The sequence below is a fragment of the Actinia tenebrosa genome, unplaced genomic scaffold (assembly GCF_029948245.1).
Source record: "Actinia tenebrosa isolate PJP-AT-01 unplaced genomic scaffold, QUT_ActTen_1.0 PGA_scaffold2__45_contigs__length_23673736, whole genome shotgun sequence".
Lineage (NCBI taxonomy): Eukaryota > Metazoa > Cnidaria > Anthozoa > Actiniaria > Actiniidae > Actinia > Actinia tenebrosa.
Window position 1 is genome coordinate 7,739,984 of NW_028292579.1, and position 16,565 is coordinate 7,756,548.

General features: G+C 40.4%; 2 protein-coding genes and 1 long non-coding RNA gene across 3 annotated transcripts; 1 reads left to right on the forward strand and 2 right to left on the reverse strand.

Annotated features, from left to right (window-relative positions):
• Nucleotides 1–643: 643 nt before the first annotated feature.
• Nucleotides 644–4,321, reverse strand: LOC148909141 (rhodopsin, G0-coupled-like). The gene is made up of 2 exons (XM_089034531.1): nt 3,424–4,321; nt 644–1,846 (listed from the first exon to the last, which is right to left on the reverse strand). Exons 1-2 carry the CDS (start codon nt 4,116–4,118, stop codon nt 1,513–1,515), a joined length of 1,029 nt encoding a protein of 342 aa, XP_088890657.1. The 5' UTR covers nt 4,119–4,321; the 3' UTR covers nt 644–1,512.
• A 1,200-nt stretch (nt 4,322–5,521) lies between these two features.
• On the forward strand, nt 5,522–7,818 carry LOC116299104 (uncharacterized). Its single transcript, XR_004197426.2, has 3 exons — nt 5,522–5,654; nt 5,823–5,933; nt 7,666–7,818. It is a non-coding gene; the product is annotated as an uncharacterized LOC116299104 (long non-coding RNA).
• A 955-nt stretch (nt 7,819–8,773) lies between these two features.
• LOC148909142 (uncharacterized) lies at nt 8,774–9,747 on the reverse strand. Its single transcript, XM_089034604.1, has one exon. It carries the CDS (start codon nt 9,642–9,644, stop codon nt 8,811–8,813), a length of 834 nt encoding a protein of 277 aa, XP_088890730.1. The 5' UTR covers nt 9,645–9,747; the 3' UTR covers nt 8,774–8,810.
• Between the last annotated feature and the right edge of the window lie 6,818 nt (nt 9,748–16,565).

Consider the following 16,565-nt stretch of genomic DNA (forward strand, 5'->3'; position numbering starts at 1 on the left):
ATTTCATTATGTCATGACTGGCCACACAACTAGCTATAATTCAAGTCTTCCATCATTCATTTTCAAAGGCCTGAATTAGTTCTTTTTATCATCATTATCATCATTATTATCATTTATACTATTATTATTATTTCATGCAAGTTTAAACACTATTATTATTATTCATAAATTTATAATTTATATATATATCATATGAAGATGAGCCAAAAGGCTTAAAAGCTTGAATTCATAAAGAAAAAATGTAAATGAAACACAAAATTCTTGTTCAATAAGTCGATCTATTTCCCTTGGCCACTGTTGGTCGCATGCATTTTTCAGCCTTACTCTTAAGCTCCCTCTCCTAATGCCCCTTTTTACAGTTCCATTCAGGGACCACAAATAATAACTGTTCCTTGCCAAGGCTGTAGTTACCACTCATGATAAACTGTATTTTTGCTATGCGCAGAAACTCCAGCCTCCACTAGGAACTATTATTCATGGTCACTGAATCGAACTGTAAAATGGAGTATTGTACTCATTACAAATCCTCCCTCATCTATATTAACAGCGAATATAGCGGAGTAGTGACTCAAAGAAATGCTTGCAGTCTAAATTATTTTTATATATTTATGCTTTTGCTTATTTTATATTTATTTGTTTTTCTATTCTTCAATCTATGGGAATTCTCCTTAAAAAAAACACAGGTCGCCCAAGTTCTTCAGCTTGGGTTTCCTGTGTCTATGTGTTCTCAAACCTAGTCCTCCTCGATAAGTTTCGCCATTCATGGATTGCGTTGCTTGCGATCATTCATGATCGATAGGAATGCGCCTCGAGAATACGCTCAACCAATCAGAGTATTAACAAATAATCAACCAATCAGAGTACTAACCAATAATGACGTCAGTTAGAGCCTGTTGTTCTTGGAGCAGCGGTTGGATCGTGAGAAGAGGTAAGTGCTTCAAATTCAAAGCCTTTTACGCGTGTACAGTAGACAAAATGGCGGCGGAAAGAAAGGTTGTCATGGGATACTTACTCACTTTACATTGTTTTTATAGTAGATATTTTTTGTAAATATGTACAAAATTGACTCGACGCTGAAATAATATTATCATAAGAATTAATATTAGACTTTGAACGGGTAATGTCCACGTGACCTATTAGCACAGGTTTAATGAGCTACTGACTGTTTATAGCTCGGGATAACAAATTAGACGATATTCATAGGTTAATTATTTTAGCTTATTAGTCAATTTAAGTTGCCTAATGACGTCATTTAATTGAACTCATCTTCCTCTACTAAATAGGCCACCTGCATCATACCTTCATTTACTACCACTCCCAGAATCCCTTGCACACTTTCTTTTCAGTTAATTAGCGACAGATGTCTTACTATTCTCATGAGGGAATGCAGATTTGAATAAGAAACAAAAATTCGTAAAGCATTTTGGTGCTGATTATAAAATGACGCTACTTCATCAGTGTTATCCAACAATACTTAGTTCCAAACTCCATCTCCTCACACACTCATACAAATCATATCGAGTTCTCTTCCCTTTGCTCAATTTTCAAGCTTCGGAAAACAAGTATTTTAAGGGACCGTCTAAACCTTGCATTCATCATAGTATATACAAAAGGATTGTAAATAACAGACGCTTTAGCCATCAGCTCAGGTATCTCGGCTTCTAAGGGTGACAGGTCATTTTTTCCTTTGATAGCTGACACAACACTCACTATACAATATGGTGTCCAGCTGAAAATAAATGCTGCTACAGAAAAGCCAATCATTTGGACAATTTTCTTCTGAGATCTTTGCCAAGCTTCCCTGAGCTTGTTAGACTTACTGGAGTAATCCTTTATACGCAGAACCCTAGAAAAACCAATGAATGAAATATTATTTAATATTATTAATATCAAATTTTCCACCAGTGGCTCGTGCCTTGGCAAAACGTCGGTTCGTGTATTAGTTTACCGCAAGCGGAGAACAGATAGATGAAAACCTCCACCATGAGCTTGCTATTGATTTCAAACGCGGTTTCGTTGGTGATATATTTCTTGTTGTTTTTGGTGGTGGTAGTGGTGGTAATGGGGTTGTTGTTGTTGTTGTGGTGGTGGTGGTGGTCGTGTTGATGTTTTTGGTGATGTTGGTTGAGGTGGGAGGTGGTGTGCTGATGGCGGATTGTTGTTGTTGGTGGTGCCGGTTTTTGTAGTGGTACCAGTGTTGTTGTTGAACGTTGTTGTTGTGTTTCATGGTGGTGTTGTTCTTGTTTTTGGTGTTGTTGTTGTTATTGTGGTTGTTGTTGTTGTTGTTGATTTTGGTGGTGGTGGTGGAGTTGTTTTTCTTAGTGTTGTTTATGTTGGTGGTGGTGGTGCTTTTGGTGGTGGTGGAGTTGTTTTTCTTAGTGTTGTTTATGTTGGTTGTGGTAGTGCTTTTGATGGTGGTGTTGTTTTTCTCAGTGCTGTTTATGTTGGTGGTAGTGTTCTTGTTTGTATTTTTGTGGTTGCTTTTGTTTGTGGAGTTGATGGTTATTGTGGTGAATATGGTAATGCTGTCGTTGTTGGTATTCTTTGTGTTAGTGTAGTGGAGGTGCGGTTGTGGTGTAGCTTCAATTTTTCCATTTTCTATACCTTCGATATTTGATCTTTTCTTATTAGTTTCAAGTTTTCATGCACATACTCTTGACCAGAGTTTTATATTAATCAAAAAAGATTAATTTATTTTTTCATACTCCAATGTCTTCTCATTTTATTTCACCTTTATATCCTCGACTAAATTAAAGATCCAAAATTCACTTCGCCTCCTGTTTCCCGTGCCCCGCACAGTTGCTCACGATAGGGGGCAACAATTTCCGAGAACAATTTTAGAAATTTATAAGTTCGATTTATAAGTCTTTGCCCTTAGGCAGTTAACAAGTGCAAGCCATGAATTATTTCGCTTCTCCGATTCATTTAAAGAAGCCATTCGTTAAGATATGGGCATATCAATATGGGCATATTTGCCTTCCGATTGATGGCCATGTATCTCGGGGTAATCAATTTTCAGGGTATTCATTTTTTTTACTGCTGGTTCGCTTGTTTTCAAGGAAGCGAAATAATAAAAGACACGGTGGCCATGTTGGTTGATATAACAAGAGAATTCATTGACAAGTTTTTTCACTTAACCAAGACTCAACCAACAAACTCAACCATCTTGAAAATGGCGGCAACGACGTCATGTGCATTGCATTTGTTGAATAGATAGTAGCAGATTTAATAAAGCTGTAAAGAGGTTGCTTGGTGATCAAACGCTAACATTCTGACACCCCTCCCCTTCCGCCGCCACTGTCTTTCAGGTGGTTTGCAGCATAGTTTAAACTATGTTTGCAGTGAACGGCAAAGCAAGGATCAAAGACCCTGTATGTCCAAGGCCTCTTATAAAATATATATGAATATTGTTTCTTAACTCACCTAAAGATTTTGGAGTAACATGTGATGATTATGATCAAGGGCAGGACAAATCCAGTAAAGACCAAAAACGCGTTATACGCACGATCTTCTAGCTGGTTAGACGCCCACTTTGGACCACAACTTATCCCGCCAAATCCGGGAACAAATGTACTCCATCCTAACAATGGTGGGCAAGATGTGAGAATCCCGTAGCCCCAGATTGCCAGCATCATGACCACATAGGTCTTATTCGAAAAATGTCTTCGTGTTGTTTTCTTGTTGGTGACGGAGTGACACATTAGGATACTCATTACTGTGAAAGTAATGATGGAGGCAATACCTATGGAACTGTTTACGAATGCTGACCACTTGCACCGTGTTCTTTCTAATGTTATAAAGTCTTTGGACAAGATAGATGACACAGCGATGGGGTATCCAAAAACCACGATAAAGACATCCGCTGCAGCGAGATTGATAATGAACGGTACGATCATCTTCTTGCGATGTTCTTTCTGTCGTAGCACAATGATGGTCAACACGTTGCCAAAGAATCCCAGAAACAGAATGAATGACATTACCAGACCATATATAAGGTAGTTGAACTCACCGAGGTGCGGATATGGAGGCGTAGACGTATTCTGGAAGGTTGTCGTTGGAGTGGTTTGAAAAGAACAGCATGGGCTTACTGGCACAGGACTCATCTTCAATGGCTTCATATCAGATCTTAAAGCAATATGACGTTCAATATGTCCTGAGATAACTGGTAAATCTGGCGAGGAATTAACTGAGAACCTAGTTATTGTTTCTGATAATTATGTGAAGCTAGCTTGAAGTATTCCTGCCATCTAGTCTCATCTTTTATTCCTTTTGATTTAAAACAATAGTTATTTTAGTATAGGCTCAAATTCACGGATATTCAATATCCTATTTATCATCTCTCTAATGTATTTCCAAGGAGTTTTCATATCACAATGCGTTGTTTTGGTACAGACAATTCTTCAGTCTAATGAACAATTTCTTATAGACTGTGGTCACGGATGGTCTAATAGAGCAGTTTTCGTATGACTGTGAAAAGCTCAGTGCCGTAAGCGTGACGTGCCGTGACCGTGACCGTGATACTTTCTAGAATTTTAATTGGCTGATTTTTTTCCCGCGCAAAATGATTGGTCTAAAAGTGCCGTGATCTTGGCGTGCCCGTGTCCGCGCCGTGTTTATGCCGTGTTCCGGGTATTTGATTGGATGGAGAGTAAATTCTCGTGCAATGTGATTTGTCTGGCGTATCCTTTGCTGTGTCACGACCGTGTTCGTACCGTGAACTTTTCACAGTCATACGAAAACTGCACTAACAGGATAAAATATTTCTCGTAATATTCATGAGCGCGTTGAAAGCTTCATTAAGGAAGACGATCACGTCAAGGGGGATTGACATGTGGTAAAGGAAACGAGACAATGACGTTGGTTAGGATAGAAATAGAAAAAGGAAAGTAGGGCAAGGTTAATTAATAAGTAGATAAAATAAAAAATAAAAGAAAGAAACGAAAAAAAGGAACGATAAAATGAATTTTAAGACTAGGAAGGCTTTATTACCCAGAACATTGCACATACGTTCAATAAAAAGAATCCTGACGATTTGACAATAGCACCAGTCGTAATTCTATAATATTCAGAGATCATATATAAACCTACCATCTCATTTCTTTCTCGAGTAATTGTTTGAAGATGTTCCGGTTTAAGTTAGCAACTTGTTATCTGGCCAATTCAACTCGTCTTCAGTACATGCATTGTTCAAACGTCATGTTTTCACTAACTTATTCAAAAAAAGTGACATTATATAAACCAGTAAAGTTAACTCAAGTGAGGCACAATAAAACCAAAAACTTAATCTGTCGCGTTTTAACCCTTCTCATCTGATTCTATTTTTTAAGTGCGCGACAGAAGCCTCGGAAAGACAGATGGAAGACAATAAATTAATTTAAGATCAACCAAGGTGGTTTTACTCTTCAAGTGCTATTTTAGATAGGCTTTCTTCAAACGTAACATTAGAAATAGTTAAAAAAGAGAAAAGAAAAAAGAAGAAAAAACACAGTAAACTAATAATTTTCTCTATCAGTGCAGACAATATCTAAACTTGCGTATACTTACACACACTATTTCACAAGATCCCATTAATAGTCCATGTTCGCTATTAATCCAAAGTCTTTCTCAGATTATGACGATCTTCTTAGCCACAAAGATACTGCATGTTGAAGAGGGTAAGCCTCGAATATACATATATGTTTATATTTATATATTATCTGCTCCTAACAACAACAATCATTTAATTTGTCTTGACTAATTCAAGATCTCTCCTCCAAGATGTGTGACACTTCACCACGCAAATATAGATAAAGTCAATTATATCCTGAATGTCTTCCTTTCAGTGAAGCTGTCGTAGTCTACAAAACCTGAAAGCTAGTCTTCAAAACCGGCGATTGCGAAGTGTTTTGGAAAACTCACGGTACATTATAAAAATCGATGGTACCCCACGCGAAGTAAGTAAATGATTTTCCCCCCTTAATTAGTTGGGGATTATGATGCTTTTAGAGTACGTTTGAGGGCGTTAGAACACGTTGTTTTAGCAGACGTTCTTTAAAGAGAACTCAAGTTCAATTATTTGCAATTGACCAAGCATTTTAAATTCGTTATGTAAATTGTGTACGCCATTCCTTCTCTTACCGAAGGAGGACAAACAAAATTAAAGCAAATTATTTGTGTGCGTGTGTGCTTGTGAAATAGAATTAGAAAAATAAAAAGGTCGGAAAGATGAAAATACAGAATATATAGCAAATGAAAAATATAGAAATAAAGGACATTGAAATAGGGAAAAGTAGAAATATGAGAATATCGGAAAATGAAAATATATATAGGATTATGGAAGCATAGAAATAATGGGAGATAATAGAAATGTAGAAATAATGGGAGTATAGGGAAAATATAGAGGTTTGCACCAACTCGTGATGGCAGCCATGACAGGAGGCACAACATTGGAGTCTCGAGAATATAGGAATACGGGAAGATAAAAATATAGAATTAATATAAGATGAAGTGGTATTAAGAGGTATTATAAGCCAGAAGAAGACTCTTCTCTTGAAGTCGACAACACTTCAGTGAATGTCATGTGAAAGCGGAAATAAAAGCGAATTAAAGAAAACCCAAAGTTTGAAAACAATGCTAAAAATGACATCTTCAACCGACAAAGGTTTCTGACACAGGTGTACGTCAATGGTATTGAAGCACGCATACGTACCTTAACAGGACTCGGTATCCATTTTCGTTAACATTCAAACGAACTTGTTAGCGATATAATTTTTCGTGTCTGCATTAAATAGATAGGTAATAGATAAACCAGGTATGTGTTATCTTTTGATATTTGCCATCTGCGTATTCATGACTACAACCTTCAACTTAAGCTCAATTGGAACTATTAACACGACGAATTATAAATGAAATTATTTTTAAAACGAAGTTGCAATAAAACTCATCAACACTTAGACGTTAATGAAAAATCTAAGAATCAAAATTCGCTAATAATAGTAGATTTTCAAGATGTTTCATTACTCGCCGCTGTCTTCTTGATTATATTTTTGTTTTTCTCTTTGTTATAAGTTTTAAAAAAGTTATTTATTTTTAATAAAATTTAAATCAGAATACAAGCCAATGTTTGAAGTAAAAAACATTCAACCAAGTTGGAGAGAATATAGCTACAAAATACTATAGCACTACTCGTTATATTATCGAATTAAGACACGTTCTTGTCTCATTCTTATGATAGTAAAAAAACTGAAATCATTCATCGTTAGAGATGAATGTTCGAATTTTAGATTTTCAAGTAAGTTATTCGTGTAACAAAAACACTTTTTAGGATATTATTCATACAGGAAGCCCATGGATGCATGGATGGAAGCAAAGATGGATGCATGGATGGATGCATGGATGGATGAATGGATAAATGCAAGAATGGATGGATGCATGGATGGATGCACGGATGGATAGATGGATGGATAAATGTTAAAAAAAAAAGGCTAATGGGAAAATGATTAAATTGGATTGCATGAATGGAATGAATAGGTGGATAGATAGCGAGAGAGAGGACAAATGGATGGGAGTGGATAGGATTTGAACGATAAATGGATGGATAAAATATTTTACTAATTTCTCATAAGTTTTTCTTTTTAAAATTATTTTTAACATTTTTTAATATTATTTTTTCATTTTTAATGACAGGGTCACCACTACAGCACAGGACAATAACAGCAGACCTTAAAGAAGGTGTTAATTTGTGTGGATCCAGAGGGTACTGAAGAACAAGGAAAAAACCCATCAAAGTACAGAAGAGAAGCAACAATCATTTATACTAACACATCACATTATGTACAAGTTTACGAAATCTGCTACTAAGAGGTAAGAGGGAGGACATCAATGTATTTCATTGGATTGGATGAAAGGATGGTATTTCATTGGATTGGATGAATGGAAGGTATTTCATTGCATTGGATGAAAGGATGGTATTTCATTGGATTGGATGAATGGATGGTATTTCATTGGATTGGATGAATGGATGGTATTTCATTGGATTGGATGAATGGATGGTATTTCATTGGATTGGATGAATGGATGGTATTTCATTGGATTGGATGGATGGATGGTACTATTTCATTGGATTGGATGGATGGATGGTATTTCATTGGCTTGGATGGATGGATGGTATTTCATTCGATTGGATGAATGGATGGTATTTCATTGGATTGGATGGATGGATGGTATTTCATTGGATTGGATGAATGGATGGTACTATTTCATTGGATTGGATGAATGGATGGTATTTCATTGGATGGATGAATGGATGGTATTTCATTGGATTGGATGGATGGATGGTACTATAATAATAATAATAATAATAATAATAATAATAAACTCTTTATTTACTGAGGGTAGCACTAAATAGCAATATGCTAACAAACCTGTGGCCCTCTAATACGATTTCATTGGATTGGATGGATGGATGGTATTTCATTGGATGGATGAATGGATGGTATTTCATTGGATTGGATGGATGGATGGTACTATTTCATTGGATTGGATGGATGGATGGTATTTCATTGGATTGGATGGATGGATGGTATTTCATTGGATTGGATGCATGGATGGTATTTCATTGGATTGGATCAATGGATGGTATTTCATTGGATTGGATGAATGGATGGTATTTCATGGGATGGATGAATGGATGGTATTTCATTGGATTGGATGGATGGATGGTACTATAATAATAATAATAATAATAATAATAATAATAATAATAATAATAATAAAGCAATATAACAGAGGTTTTAATAACAATAATGTAATAATAATAATAAGTTTGTAAATCATTGGATGCCCAAACCACCCTGATTTGGAGTTAACGTGACAACTTCGTGCAGTGAATCAGTTAGGGGCTCCTCTTGACCAAAAAGGGTAGGTAGGAAAACCTCATGAAGTACCTCTTGAATAGGATTCACAAAGTCTTCAAAGGATTCAATTGTACGCATGCAGAAAGTGAACTTTGATTTGAAGCCTTTCGTAAAGGCAACAAAGGCTGCCTGTGGTTGACTTTTGGCGATTTCAGAGAGAGCCTCAAGTTCTTCCTTCCATTTTGCAACCTTTTCAGTGCAAAATTGCTCCTTGTAACTTAGAGATCCAATCACAGCTCCTAGATGACGTTTACCTTCTGTGGAAATGTTCACTCCGTCCCCGAAAGCTCGTTCAGCTGCTGAGGATAATTCGTGGTTCTTTAGAATTAGCCAGCTCTTTGATCCATTCACGTGGTATCCATATTTTATTCCTTCCTTACTAAGGTGTTTGTACCAAGCAGAGAGTGTATCGAGATTTCCTGCTCCTGTAGAATCATCTGCAAACCAGACTTGTTTGACTGTCGGGAAGCTCGATCTTAAATTGCTTATCATCAGAGAGGTGTTGATTGCATACCAAGGCATGGCCAAAGGGTCCCCTTGTGTTGTACCTTCTTGCGATAGGTTCTCACCACCTCCAGTTATGAAGAGTCTTGAGGGGCTTCTATAGGTGTTTATTATGTACAATGATATTTCTTGGCACGTGATCTGAATGTTATGCATAGCAACATTTCTATTCATCATGTTGAAAGCGTTGTTTGCATCTACCAGTAGAACCCCATCCGTTTCTTCTTCGGAAAAGATGTCACTCATGGCATGAATGGCTGCTTCCGCTCCAGCGGTGTAGCCTGCACAGACTTGCAGAGGGCCTGCTGCTTCTCTGATATCGTCTTTAAAGAACGCAGAAATTGCTTTCCCGATGATTCGTCTAAGTAGTATAGGGAATGGGGGTTCCAGCGCAATCTCAACACGGGGTAAGACCCGCGTCAAAAATCCACCTACGGAAACAACCCACTCCAAGTGTGGTTGGGGGCAACAGCGCAAATATGTTAGTCTATATATGGAGTGCGAAGATTGTAAGAGAACTTTTAAGAAAGAAGCGGATTTGAAAAAGCATTTGAAAATGAAGACGAAGTGTATGAGCAGTTATGATTGTGGATGTGGTAAGAAGTTTGAGACTAAGGTTAAATTGTTTTGGCATTGTCAGGACTGTGAGTACGACTACGACGACTTAAAAAGTGCTTGGTATTAGGTATAAAATATTTCCTATTATATAGATGGAATCCCAAAGCAACTTCAGCACGGTGTCAATACCCGGTAACGGTGAGATTGACGTTAGACAGTTTTGGCGTCAGTCAGAAAGGAAGGTTAAAAGGACTCTCCGAAAAGGTATAGAAGAATTAGGAGCCCTGAAAGCGAGCATAATGGTAGAAGTAAGTTTGTCAAAAGACGAGGTAATGACGACAGCAATGTTGCGATCAAAGTCGTTAGTGATATTAGAATCCACGAATCTGGATAGGTCACTCAGTGAAGCCTTAGAAGCAATAATGGAGTCGCTGTCTAACTACACGAAAGAAGGATCGGGTTGGACAGTAGAGGAGGTTGAAGGAATAGAGATAAGTATAGCCAGGTACGTACCCATACGAGGGGGGAGTTACGTACCGCTACCAACGTGGGTAGAAAGGAAGAAGGCTATTGTAAACGTGAAGAATGAAGACAATCGATGCTTTATGTGGGCAATCAGGTCTGCACTGTATCCAGCAGAGAAGGATCCCTGTAGGACAAGTAAGTATCCCACAGATGATTTAGAGTGGGATGGTGTGGAATTTCCCATGCAGTTGATAGACATCCCCATATTTGAGGAAATAAACGATCTAGCAATTAACGTTTACGGAGTCAGAGAGCAGACGATAGTACCGTTAGTTCTGTCAAAAAGTAAAGGAGAGCGCGTACATTTATTCTACCACGGCGGACACTACTCATGGGTTAAACACATTAGCAGACTATTCTACAGACATACTAAGCACAAAGGCAAAAAGTACTTCTGTGACTGCTGCTTGCTGTCATTTACATCCTTAAATACCCTAAAGAAACACGATGAGATCTGCCGCGGAGTCGAAGAAGTGGCGCAACGGATCCAGATGCCCACCAACAAAGAGCTTTCATACGCAGACCATCAAAAGCAGATGCAAGTGCCTTACGTGATATATGCAGACTTCGAAGCGTTGATAACTAAGGAAGAGCAGAAACGTGGCGCCACGAATAAGGTAGGATTACACGAGATCTGCTCCTTTGGTTACATAGTAGTCAGATCAGACGGTAAAGCAAACCCTCCTGTGATTTACCGAGGTAAGAACGCAGCTAATGAGTTTCTAGAAGCATTGCGAGAAGAGGAGGGAGAGATTAGAGAACAATTAAGATGTCCAAAGAAGATGGAATTTACCAAAGAGAACCAGGAGGCTTTTAACAAGGCAAAAAAATGCTACATTTGCCAACATACGCTTCTTCAGTTTGGAAGACGAGCCAAGAAAGCGTGGGATGAAGATGGAAAGTATCTAGGAGAAGCTCATTTTAAATGCGGGAAGTATGCTAAGAAAGGTGAGAAGCCGGGAAAGCCCTCCACGCACTGCATTCACTGTCACAAAGCATTTGTTGAGGATTTCTATGTGGATAAGGTTAGGGATCACTGCCACATCACGGGTAAATACAGAGGAGCGGCTCATTGGAAATGCAATATAAACTTCAAAGTAAATCCAGACATGGAGATTCCGGTGTTCTTTCACAACCTCCGCGGTTACGACTCCCATTTGCTACTACAAGGAACAGACGGCTCCGACGTCAAATGCATACCCAACAACAAAGAGCGCTACATGTCCGTAACTGTGGGTAAGCTAAAGTTCTTAGATTCGCAGCAGTTTATGGCGGACTCCTTAGCAAACCTCGTAAAGTATAACACCAACTTTCCCATTTCCAGTCAATACGGCGCGGAAAGGAAAGGAGTCTACCCATACGAATACATGGACTCCTGGGATCGATTCAAAGAACCCCTACCACCCAAAGATCGCTTCTACAGCACCCTAAACGAGTCTGGTATAAAGGATGAGGAGTACCAGCATGCGTTAGACGTGTGGGAAAAGTACTCCTGTGAGAACATGGGTGACTACCACGACATCTACCTAAGGTCTGACGTAGTGCTGCTCGCAGATGTTTTCCAAAGCTTCAGAAAGATGGCTATGGAATATTACGGATTGGATCCCGCTAATTTCTACACGGCTCCTGGGCTCAGCTGGAGTGCTTTGTTAAAGAAGACAAATGCGCAGTTGGATCTCCTAACGGAGTACGACATGTATCGGTTTATGGAAGACGGTATTCGTGGCGGCGTATGCGGACCCAGCCGACGTTACGCCCGCGCAAACAACCCCTTAGTAGAGCACGACCCAGAGAAACCAACCACATACATTTACTACCTGGATGCGAATAACCTTTATGGTTGGGCAATGTCACAGTACCTACCTGTGAGAGACTTCGAATGGGATCCAGTGAAGCCGATAGACTTCTACATGCAGGTAGGAAAGGAGGAAGACAAGGGTTACGTCTTAGAAGTGGATCTGGAGTACCCAGAGCGCCTGCACGACGAACACAATGAGTTCCCCTTAGCACCAGAAGCGATAGAGATACCATTTAAGCAGCTAAGTCCGCTGCAAAAGCAAATGTGCCCTGGTTACAAACCGTACAGGAAACTAACTATGAACCTGATGGATAAGAAGAAGTATGTGGTACATTACCGCAACCTGCAGTTCTACGTGCGACACGGAATGCGCGTAGAGAAGATCCACAGAGTCCTAAAATTCACGCAGGAACCCTGGATGCGCCCCTACATTGACTTTAACACGCAAAAGCGTACCGCAGCGAAAAATGACTTCGAGAAAAATCTCTTCAAACTGATGAACAACAGCGTGTTCGGAAAGACAATGGAGAACATCCGCAAGCGCGTAAGCGTAAAAATAGTCAGCACCAAAGAGGAAGCAGAAGCATACGTGTCACAGCCAGGCTTCGTTAGATACGTAGAAATGCTGAACTTCTACGTGATTCACATGAAAAAGGCAAACCTCTTACTAAACAAGCCCGTTTACACAGGCTTTACGGTGCTGGATCTATCGAAGCTGCTTATGTACGAGTTCTACTACGATAAGCTTAAGCCAAAGTACGGAGACCGCTGTCGCCTCCTGTACACAGACACCGACTCCCTAATTCTAGAAGTGCAAACGGAAGACGTTTACAAAGACTGCCTCCCCGACATAGACGAGTACGACACCAGCGGTTACCCGAAGGAGCACTTCCTTTACTCTGCGAAGAATAAGAAGGTAATTGGGAAGATGAAAGACGAAATGTTAGGAAAACCCATCGTGGAATACGTGGGTCTGAAACCAAAGATGTACAGCGTGCTAAAGTTAGACGGCGTAGAAAAGAAAGCTAAAGGCGTAAAAAAGTATGTGGTTAAGAAGGACATTACGCACGAGTCCTACCTCAACGTATTACGAACACGCAAGGAACAGCGGCATAAGATGAACAGCCTGCGCAGCTATGGTCATCAGATACATAACGTCACGCAGGAGAAGGTGTCACTGTCTGCATTTGACGGTAAGCGATGGATGTGTGATGACGGAGTGCATACGATAGCATTCGGACATCACACGATAAGCAGTTCTTCTTTGACGAACCCACGCGTGGGACCATCATGAAGATAATACAAGATGGGCTGACCCTTCTTAGCTATCGCACTTCGGATCTGGTAAGTTTCCAAAGACCAATTAGGATCCGTAGCTCTTTTGGATCCTCCTTCTAATTCACCCGGCTCATAGAGATATCGAACCGTGACATTACCTAATTTCTTTTCATGGGGGAAGACCGCCCTCGAACTTCTGATGAAGGACTTGTGTTCCACGTGTTTCTTTTTTATGGCATCCCTGGGTTTCATTCCCGTAGCCCTGGCCGCCTCGTTGTTCGAAGCTGCGACGACCTGGGGGAGCCTCTGAGTCCATTCCCTATTGCGTTTGGAGGGATCTTCCAGCTCTTTCCAATACTGGTATCCAAAGAGACGCTCGGCCAGGGTCTTATTGAATCTTTCGACAATGCTTTGACCCCTGTGGTACTCTGCTTTAGCTCTTCTAATCTTAGTGTCGTGGTCTTTCAGGGTCTTGGTAACCACGCCCATAAACTCCGTCCCCGCATCCACTTGCAGCAGCTTAGGCCATTTCAAGACGCGCTTATAAACCCTACCTAGGGCTTCTGCGACTTCCCCAGAATCCTTGCTGGTTATAGGTTCGGCGTCCTTGTATCTGCTTGCGATATCGACTACGGTCAAAGCGTACCTATAGGTCTTCTTTCTCACCTTATCGTGCGGCAAGAAAAGCAAATCCGCCTGATGAACTTCATTGGGGGTATTTACGGTGAAGCTGGGCCTGGGAATGTACTTAGGCACGGGAAGATAAACCTGCCAGAGGGTTTGTTTTTTCAACCAGTTCTTAGCCGTTTCGTCTGATACCCTGGCCGCGGTCGCGAGTTTCTTGATAGCTGACGCTCCTCTCCAATAGCCTTCCGGCCCATAGTAAATCCTTTTAAGTTTGTCCTCTACGCGGCCCATTATATGAATTCCAAAACAAGATTGATCTTACGTCCGTTAAAATCCACCGTCTTTCCGTCCACTTTAATGGTGATGTTTATGCTTTCTACCAAATTAGATAAGTCATAGCTCAAAGAAATGGGAGTGTATTCTACTGGGTCAAATGGATTACCTTGGGGCAGAAACTTGGACATAAGAGAAGACTTTTCTCCATTGTTGTAACTATGGACCAAGTCGCAATAGACTTCATAAGAGGATGCGACTTTCCATTTCACATCATATGTACTACCGCTATTTATCGTGGTACTAGTAAGGCCCAGGAGTTCTACCAATGAACTGTCCTTTAGATTGGCGCTCCCATTATTTTTCTTGAATGTCATTTCATGGGGCAATCCTGTGGTAAGAGTATATCCATGCTTTGCTAGCTCCTTAGCCAGTGTTATGGGGGTGTAATGGGAATCTGGTATTTTTGGTTTGGTGGAAGTCACGACGACAAAGCCATTAATTAAATTATACCAAGAATTGTACAAAGAGCAACTAACCAGCCGAACCCTTTCCGCGCGGATGGGAGGATTCAGATAAGTAGTAAAGTTATTCTTGTCGCTTTCCAAAAAGACGATCATTATATTAGATACGCCAAGGCCACGCCTCCCGCCAGCCCTGCGACTCCTACAAAGACCAATTCATTGTCTTTTTGTTTCTTAGAAGGCTGGTAGTAATTCTTGAACTGAGGCTTTTTCATTCTAAAGTCGGGGTGTGCTTGCGCATAAAGTTTGAAGGCGTAGTCTGTGTTTTCGAAGTTCTTGTCTGCCTGCATTTTGTCTTGGTAGTTCTTATCCAACCAATCCCTGTAAGCTTGTCTTTTTTCATTCCAAGCTGCCACGTCCCGCTGATATTTCTCCAGCGCTAAGTCGTGTCTCTTCCTTTCGGCGGCACCGCTTTTGTCGCCTCTGACTAATCTATCCAAATATTGACCGCCATAATTAGCTCCAGTGAATGCTAAAGCTGCAATGACTCCACCTGCGACTAAGCCAGCCATTATATATTACGTCGTAGGCAGGTACTTTTCCTTTCGTAGGTAATCCTTTAGCATGATAGCCCCGCCTACGGCAGCGGTCATCTTAGCAAAGTTAGCGAAGCTCTTGCTTGGGTCTTCAGTAAAGTCTTCTTTGAGCACTTTCTTACCTACCCAACCAATACCCGCAACAATAGAAGTAATGATAGCTGCTTCTTCAACAGTTTTCAACAACGCGGTCGACATTATATTACAAAGCGAGAAGGTTATTCCATTTCAGGGATCTTACTTTTTCTAACCTCCACAGGTGCGTGATATGTTGCGGCCTCCCACTTTACTTTTGGCTTCGTAGCCCGCCATTGTAAGTAGAGGCTGCCTGCTGCTATAGCGACTCCTAACGCGCCAATGACGTACCCAGGATTGATAAAGGATTCCTCTTCTCTTTCCTCCACCTTTTCCTCCTTCTTTTGCCTTGTTCTTTTTATTCATCTCCGCGAGCTTCTTTCCGGCAGCGACTCTGCCCGGAGATTTAGCCTTGGTAATCTTGGTATCTTCTACGGAGCCTTTTCTGGTTGTTCTTCGGTGTCACTCATCTTATATTAAGGGACTTGAAGGACTTGACAAGTAACTTGATGACGACTTGACAATGACTTGGCAATGACTTGACAACGACTTGACTAAGTACTTGAGAATGACTTAAGGACGACTTGACTAAGTACTTGAGGTGACTTGACAACGACTTGACTAAGTACTTGAGAATGACTTAAGGACGACTTGACTAAGTACTTGAGGTGACTTGACAACGACTTGACTAGGTACTTGAGGCGACTTGATCAGGTACCTCAGTAAGTGCTGCCTGGAAGACCTTTTCAACGTCTCTGTTCTTCTTGAAGTCCTTCCAAGAGGTCCTAGTACTAGTACCTCCTTCAAGTCGACGTGCTGAGCTACGTGAAGTGCCGCAGAGGCGACTGCCATTAACTTACCGCACTTCAAAGACAACCAGCCGCAGGTTATCTTAAGTTCTTGGGCGATGACATAGTCCTCGCTTATGTCCTTCCGCAGTTGCTCCACGTCGTCTATAGGCAGTGCAAGTCCA